Source organism: Halyomorpha halys, unplaced genomic scaffold (genome assembly GCF_000696795.3).
Source record: "Halyomorpha halys isolate HHAL.00 unplaced genomic scaffold, Hhal_1.1 Scaffold890.1, whole genome shotgun sequence".
NCBI classification, from domain to species: Eukaryota; Metazoa; Arthropoda; class Insecta; order Hemiptera; family Pentatomidae; genus Halyomorpha; species Halyomorpha halys.
In genome coordinates this window covers 501,320-510,193 of record NW_027106803.1, presented here as the reverse complement: position 1 = coordinate 510,193, position 8,874 = coordinate 501,320, and the positions used below count along the sequence as shown (strand labels likewise).

The 8,874-nt window shown below is 30.5% G+C and overlaps 1 protein-coding gene across 1 annotated transcript in view; it reads right to left on the bottom strand.

Annotated features, from left to right (window-relative positions):
* Nucleotides 1-7,410: 7,410 nt before the first annotated feature.
* Nucleotides 7,411-8,874, bottom strand: part of LOC106686857 (uncharacterized) — an 8,761-nt gene continuing 7,297 nt past the window's right edge. The window contains exons 2-3 of the mRNA XM_014430431.3: nucleotides 7,641-7,734; nucleotides 7,411-7,564 (exon numbers count right to left, since the gene is read on the bottom strand). Of these exons, the coding sequence (XP_014285917.1) occupies nucleotides 7,528-7,564; nucleotides 7,641-7,734 (131 nt within the window). The 3' untranslated portion in view covers nucleotides 7,411-7,527. The remainder of the gene's footprint in view (nucleotides 7,565-7,640; nucleotides 7,735-8,874) is intronic.

Sequence of the window (8,874 nt, the reverse complement as noted above, 5' to 3'; positions counted from 1 at the left end):
ATAAACAGTAGTAAAGGTATATTGACCAATGTAATTTCATTCTACTATCTGAAAATTTGTAAACGCTCGCCAGATAAAAATCTCACTGTATGAACCTTGTAATTATTCTTAGGGGACATATGTCCCAGAATAAAGTTATTTTTTCATTCATTCATTCATTCATGTACTCAAAACACATTGGGTCGGTGCAGTAGTCAGGTGCCTTGCATACCCGCCAAAAACTCAAGACACTTTTTGTTACAATCTTTATGTTTACAACTTATCTTTTACTGAAGTGAAAATTATAAATTATAGCAGAGATAGGAGTGCGAAATGTAATGGTTGAAGTAAACTCAAAGACTGGATTTTTTTTAGTCTGATTTGGCCATATACGTACATTCGAATCAGCTGATTTATTCGATCAGCTGTTATTGGAGTTATAGCTGATCGTAACTTACATGTACAGATACATGGGACGAAAAGTGCTTGCACACATCGGTAAACAGTTATAGCATCCATTTTAGTAGCCAAGTTTTTAGTTTTATTTTTTTAATCAATTTTTTTTTATTTTAACGTTTTTACTTTGGAAGTTTATTAGTGAAAGATTGTCTCAGATGCGATGAAAAACATAAGCTCAAAATAGTACCAAAACTATTTATGATGCCCCATTATTTATTAAAGTTTCACCCCATTTTACTGGGTTTCTTCAGAGCTAAGACCAAGATAAAATAAACAAAAGAATATTGTAAACTAGTATAGGATTATAAGATGATATAAATAACACTGTGAAATGAAATGAACAGCGAAAATTAAAAGAAAATATAAAAAAGATGAAAGTTACAGTGCAATTTATAAACAGCAAATAATCAAGCAGAGAAATAAAGACCGAAACAAATTAGTTCATTATAATTATTTATGATTAGTCCATTATTATTAGTTGTTAGTATCCTGATTTGTACTTTTTTTCTAGATCTTTATTGTTTTCCTTAATTTATTTACCATCCTCCCTTTGAATTTGTTCTTCACTTTTTCTTAATGTTACTTCTATCTATTATTTTATTCCATATTTCTCAATCTTTGTATTTCATTCTTATTATTTATTACTTTTTTCATTATTTATACGTTATTGGGTTCACTTTATTTCTATTTTCTTTCGATCTACACTTTTCATTTGTATATAATTTACATATTTTTTTATATCATTATAATACTACTATGTTTACAATATTTTTTTATTATTTATGATTTTAATTATTTTTTTAGCCCTAATCAAGCCCTCCAAAGTCGGGTGAAACTTTGTAGTATAATAAATAGTTTTTGTACAATTTCGAGCCACTTATTTTGACAACTAGCAAGATCTTCATACTTTGAAGTTTTTCAAGTATTATAAATTTATATTTTATTACCTAAGATCATAAACTTCCATCTGAGTTGCTTCTTTCCAAAGAGGACCGAAATAGATTTCTTGGTAAATCGAGACAAGAATGGATTCCTATAGAAATACGCAGAATCCTATGGCGTAGTTATCTTTTTCCCAATATGAACACGTATATTATAAAAAGTTGTTTGAAAATACTTTTTTTTTCTAAAACACTGTTTTCCTGTTTTAGAAAAAAAAGAAGTATTTTCAAACAATTTTTTTTAATATACGTGTTCATATTTTGTTCCAAAACTTTCCGAAATTACAAATACCTCTAATTACAAACTGCCTCAAACCATAGTTGAGCTGGAACGTAAATCATAATTTTCTGATATATCTATAGATGACCCACACATTACCTAACTGTGGTACCTTCATTACCTAAGGAACGTGTTATTTTTTTCTGGCATTACATTGCGCGGTTTCTCTGTAATTAATAAACCGTCTTTAAAATTTGATAAAACTGATCCATCCAAATCTCTGAATTTTAATTGTGTTTTTTAATATTAATACCTCATTTTAGATAATTTATATATCTTAATATGTTGACAAAGGTAAAGCAGGGTGATGTAAAATGAGTCAAATATTAATTTGATCATATTTTCTCCACTACATTTACTTAACAATGCGCAAAAGTATTTTTCTTGACACGCTTGTTTCAAACATGTCTCTTCCTGAAGACTGTCAATAAATAAATACAATAAAATTTATTTTTAAACATTGAAACATAGGTATGTATTGCATTGTTTCTGTGACAATAATAGGGGAGTGAGGAAAAACAATTGAAATATAGATAAATATGTATATAATAAATATGATTAATATCTACTTAATAAATTAATTAATTAATCATTTAATTAACCTCTATAACTTATAAATTAATACAATCTATTCTTATATTTTTTTTATAAATATATACCTGAAAAGATTGTAGTTATACTATTGGTGATAGGATAAAGAAAACAAAAAAAAAAAAGTGTGCACTAGATAAACGTTTTTTTATTCATTTATTTAATAGTTTTGGATTTCATGTTAAGAATACTTAATATTTAATATAATCATCCATCAGGACCTCAATGTCCCCTATGTTGCCGATTTGGCCAGTACCAGGTACCAATCTTTCCATAATAAACTTCCCAACCATTCAAACCAACTCATTTCTAATCTGGCTTCTCCTTCACTACCTAATAATCCTCCTAGGCGTCTGAAAAGAAGATGGCCTCGAGAGCTTCTCCTTTAGAAATGTTTTTGGAGTTCTATCAATGGGTAGATTCTCCACATGTTTGTATCATGTCATCATATCACTTACAGCAAATTTACTTGGTGTGTATAAATGTATACAATTGTAAATAACAACAAATAACTTATTAAATAAAAAAATATTTAATATAAGTAGTTTGGATTGCAATGTTTGCCAAACGGATGTACTGAAATATTATCCATCAAACTTAAAAATCAGACGACCAGTAAAAATTTAGGCAACATGTCTCTGCTTTCTTTTAATATTGGTACATATGACAACAAATATTTATTTTATATTTTGTGTTGAAGGTTTGAGATTACTTTGTGATAACCCTACTTGCTTAAAGCAAAGGTATCACATAGATAACAAAAATTCATTTTTCTTGTATCGATATGATATATGCGACAGTTCTTGTATTTTTTGAATGTTTCTTTATTTTATTTGAAGATTTTTTGAAATCAATGCCCGTTTAATTGCTACTCCACTTGACTTCTCAATTTTTGTATGAACGACTTATAAGCATTGATTTAATGTGCGTTTTAAGTGTGCTTGTGCCCATTGCTTTTATTTATTATATTTATTTATGATGATTGGAAAACTAAAACCCAGCTGTACGATTCTATCACTGAGAGTGGGCCTATTTATCCGTCAGAAAGGTGGGCTTCCAACTATATCCGTATTATAGAGAAAGGGGAAATAACATTTATGAAGGTCTTGTTTTACTTACTACAGTATACGCCCGACTCATACGTAAGACTCGAAACTGGGAGCTGTCGTGTACAACTTTTTTTAAAAATTTATTTAGTTTATTCACAACTGTAAAAGTATTTTTACAACCAGCGAATGAAATGTAGAAAGAGAGAAAAAAAAAAGTCATGAAGGCATGAAGGTTAAGGTCATCCAATGATGCCTCTCCATTAAAATTGAAATTTAAAAATAAATTTAAGAGGTCCCTATTCCAGCTCCTTCGTAAACGTCGTCTAGTTCGTATCTGGTAAGTCTAGTGTTGATAGTCCTTGAATTAGAGGGTTAGTGTGTGTTGGAAGTGGTTGTTTGTACGTAGGGAGTTCGTAAGTCTTTGTGTAAGTTCTTGTTACTGATGTAGGGGGGAGCGCTACTGATCAGTCTTAGTATTTTTGATTGAAACTGTTGCAGTTTCAGTAAGTTAGTTTTTTTTGTCATATCCGTAAATTTGTGCACCGTAAGTCCAAATTGGTCTGAGAAGGTACAAATCTGTACCTCGGAGGGATACAACACTATGTCCAGTAGTAATTCACATGCTTCAGAAGGATAAAACACCACATGGTGTTCTATGCCTCTAAATGAAAGTGGACTTGGTGTTGTTTTAAAACATGCTATATCCGGTTCTAACTGGTTTTGGACATAGTGCTCTATTCCTCTAAGAAATATGAGAAAAGCTGATTTTAACTCTGTAATAAAGTCAATATGGAAAAAAATGGACATAGTGTTGTATCCCTCCGAGGTACAGAAATAAATCTTCAGTTTTTCTGAAAGTGGTAATTTTGGGTGTACAACTTAAAATCTTAAAGATGCTGGAATATTGAGCAGCCAAGGTGTGCTGTTCCAGATTAGTGGAATTGAGTTATTTTAGCATATCATTTAACAGGGTTGTAGGAGTATCAAACTATCTAGTTTCGGTTCGAGCATATCATTTGTGAAAATCTCAAAACTTCCAATTAATTAAAGAAAACCGTCATAGTATGTCAGAATTTTTTGAAAATTATCTATTTAGCAAAGATGTCAAATTTGTTCTGGACAGCCGCTGTAATATTGTCTATTGAGATATTTGTAGTTTCTCTTTTTTCTATGAATTTTATCTCGGCTTCAAAACTCACATTAATAAACTAAGAATAATAGTATAAATACGCCTAGCCAATTGAAAAAAAAAATCTACTACTCGTATTTATCTAGACAGAAATAAATCTCAATTAGATTCAAGTTAATCCTGTAAGCTCTGTACTTTGAATGAACCTGAATATTAAGGTCATATTACTTTAATTTGTCCAGTTGTTACGTCACTGAGTGAAAAAATATTTAAACAAATATATATCATCATTTGATGTGATGCAGCAGATTTGCAAATTTATTCAGTTTTTTTGGAGCCATTTCATCAAACTAAAGTAAATGATGTTTTCTCATTTTTTCTTAAACTATTTAAAAGTATGGAAACTATGCAGCTAGTAATCTCATTGCCTCCTCAGCTTTAATTTATTTTTTTTTAATTCATAAGTAATTATCTACCAGCTTAATAATTATATAGCTACCAGCTTAATAATATTTTTTTCTTTTATAATATATGGTTATCATCAGTGAATTATGATGATTAATTGAATGTTTATTTTTTGTTTTGGTATATTTTTTATATAACAATGTTTGTTGATCTATTTTAAGATAGTTATATTTTAAGTAGTATTTTATTATCTTTGTATATTTGAAATTTATACTAAGTTGATTTTTTCTTTGTAGTTATATCTTAGCTAATTTTTTTTTTCTATTCTACACTATGATTTTTCTATTTTTTTCTTTTCCTTCTTAATTATTTATTTTTCACATATATATATTTTCTTTAATTTAATCACTAGACCATTCTCCTCTGTATGTCTTTAGACTACAACAGATGTGAATAAAAATAAATTATTTTTTTTATTGATTCTATTGTTTATGATTCTCTAACTATTCAGCTTCAGTAAAGGCGGAATTGATCCAAATACTGAACGACAATGATCGAATAAGGAACTCAAGTAAAACCGCTGTATTTGGAATCCATTTTAGAACAGTGCGGTAACTTTCATTTTCTGGGAAGTTTGTTTGACTGCTTCTTTTTTTTTTCCTTTTTACATAGTTACAATAACTTCATCGATGTTCAATTTATAGGGATGTTGTAGTTGAAGGGGTACATGGTGATGATCCTAGTTCATTGTGTATTATGAAGCAAGTATAATATATTTGCATACTATTCGCACTCTGATCCTATTTAATAAAATATCAAAAGTCAAATATCTTACGGGAAGATACAAGTAAAAGTTTTTTCGGAAATTATAATTCTTAATAAATTGAGTGGTACCAGATAGGGGCCAAAAAAAAATGACAGTTTTGGAGAAACACAAAACCTCATTGTTTTCAAAAATAGTAATAAAATAGAAAATTTATATTTTCTTCATTCCTTATTATATAACAGTTCGCACCACTTCTAATAATTGACAATGGTGTGGAAGTCTCGTGCAAATCATTCCTAACAATATTATAATCATCTAACACATATAAATGATAAATTTAAATTATTAAAAAAAATAAATAAAAATAATAATACTTATGTACCGGGGAGGCTAAAAAATAAATACTCTTGTCAATGTTTTGTTATCGACAATAATAAACTAAAAAGTATGTTATCTCGATTATCATTTCATTTTAAGTGTTTTTTCTGGGTAAAATTCAGGATAATAAAAATCAAATCCGTTCTTACTACAAGTCAACGAACAACAATTGCCCAAACTTTCATATTTTTTGAAAAACTTATATCAGACTACTGTTTTATATTAGTAGTAAGTAAGGTCAGTGGCCTTACTAGAAAATGGGTTTTATGGGAAACCTTAACTATGTTGCACCAAGGAAAGGGCTAATGTTAATGTTCTATTATTTATTAAAATAATCTCATTAGACGAGAACAATAAAATTTTAATTTGAAAATTTCAGAGCTTTTTATTGATTTTAGGAGTGAAGAGGAGCCTTAAAAATAATTTTATTTCTGACCCCCAAAAGGCCTAGATATTCCCATGGGTAAGGTCAGCAAGGTTTTCAAATTCACGAGGGAAATAATTTAAGGGAAAAATTTGAAAGCAATCACAATGTTGTTTGAGTATAATGATAGACATTCCATGAATTAATTCATAAACTAAATATTTTGCATCAAGTCGGCTAATGGAAATTTATTCTGGATCGTTTATCCGTAACCTCATCAATTCATGTAATAGTAACTGAAATAATCTGTACCCACCAAGAAGTAATTAGTAGGACGTGAAATAAGTAATTCCCAAATCACAGAGAAAATAATGACAAGTTAATAAACGCAGTTAAGAACGCAGCTAAACTTTAACATCAACGACTTCTGATGCAAAACAGGATTAAAAATGTGAAATCTTAAAAAATGTATCCTAATGAAGACTACAATGTAGTGGTAAAGTGGAAAAGGTACTCACGGAGGCCGGTACTGGGGCTTCTCCGAGACGATTTTTGGCTGGCTATGGTAGGTGTAGGCAGTCCTCGTTTTCTGCTTGCTCGGGTTGCTTTCCAGCCCGGGAGACATTCCAACCTCGTAGTAACACTGCATCATCTCCACAACTACTAACTACATAAAAACCGAATGAAATAGTTCATGTTTATAACCTGACCCGTTACCACTGGCTACCAGCAAACAATTCTAATAGTCTTGTTGTCGATCGTGAGGGGCGCCACATGCCGGATAGCTGGAACTCGTTATCCAACCACTTACTTAAATGTTTTGAATGTGAATTTATTACCTATGGAGCAGCCAATATGAAAATACTACTTATATTTTCATATTGTGTCCCATTTGTTTCGTCCACTAGTCCCTTCAATGTAAGTATAGTTCTCGAATGAATGCAAGCCGAATGTTTTGAAGAGAATTTATTTGTTGAGTATCATAATAATAATAAATTGAGGGCTGCAGAATCAGCATCTTGACACGTGATTGGTTACAACGACATCTGGTCAGAAACTACTAAAATCATTCAGTAAACATTTTTATTTATTAATTACAAATTATTCGTATATATTAATCTCAAATATTTGTGTCATAGGCTGTAACGATTTGAGAACAGCTCTCAAATCAGATAGGTGTTTCATATCAGCAGAAGCCAGGTACAGGTAAAGCTGGTTTATGGCTAAAACAAAAATTTATTTTATTGGTATATTACTGGAAAAAGTCGAAAACAAAATTATTTTTAATGTCTTACTTACTCTATAATGACTTGACAACAGTCCAAGGAATCAGCACAACAACCTCCCCTGCGAGCAGGACAACATAACCCAGGAGTATCTTGAATTCGTACACCTAAATGAGAGTGATTATCATAGTAAACGAGGTTTCATATTCAAACTAAACCTACTAATTATTTTTTTTTATAAATAAATTATCATGTGAAGAATGATAAAACATCCTAAATAGAAAGCAGCAACAATACTCGTCAAAATATTTCTGATACATTATTCTGGGAATTTCCAGGGTTAGAATATTTCAGATGAGTTTCATGCTGATATCATCTGTGTAGTAGATGCGACCGCGTCTGTGAACAAAAACCAACACATGTCGACCCTAAGTCGATTATTGACTCATAGCAGTTGGAATGCCTTAGCAAATGTCTACATGCCTTAACAGACGTAATAATGAAGACATGCCCCAAGAACAACAGTGTGTGTAAGACAACAGGAATAGCCTATCGGCCCTGGCACGTCTCATCTTTTAAGGATGCAAGCTAATAGAAGAGATTTAAAACAATCACATTATCGATAGCTTCGTGGGTAACAGAGAAGAGGCATAGAGGGCCAAGAAAATTGATAATTCTATCAAGATAGAATGAGCGACAAATTCTTTAACACCATTTAAATCAGTTGTTATTAATGGAATTCTCCTAGCCCTATTACCGAATGGCCTTCTGGTACTAAAGCCATACCTATTAGTGTTACATAGGCCGGTTGCACCAATCTCCGTTTTAACCAAGATTTGCACAACTTACATCTGTCTAAGAGAACTCCAGTAACATATCGGCCAGTTTGAGGTTTCCCAAGATTATGTACCGAGGAAGATTACGCTCATGTCTCAGGTAATAGTGTTTAAAGTTACATTCGTTTTCAGTAATTTATATTTTCTACATTAACTACAGTATAATTAAGGTAAGTAACATATAGTTTCTTATACTTGACATAATGATTATGGTATATATGTATAAAATATTCACAAATTGAATGAGAACTATAACATAACATTCGATTTTACGCAATAGTTCGAACCACCCACTTTCGTTCTTAACCATTCATTTATTTTTGTAAATTGTAATTCATTCATTAAAAATCGTTAATCATTATGTCAAGTATAAGGAACTATATGTTACTTACCTTAATTATACTGTAGTTAATGTAGAAAATATAAATTACTGAAAACGAATGTAACTTTAAACACTATTACATATATCAT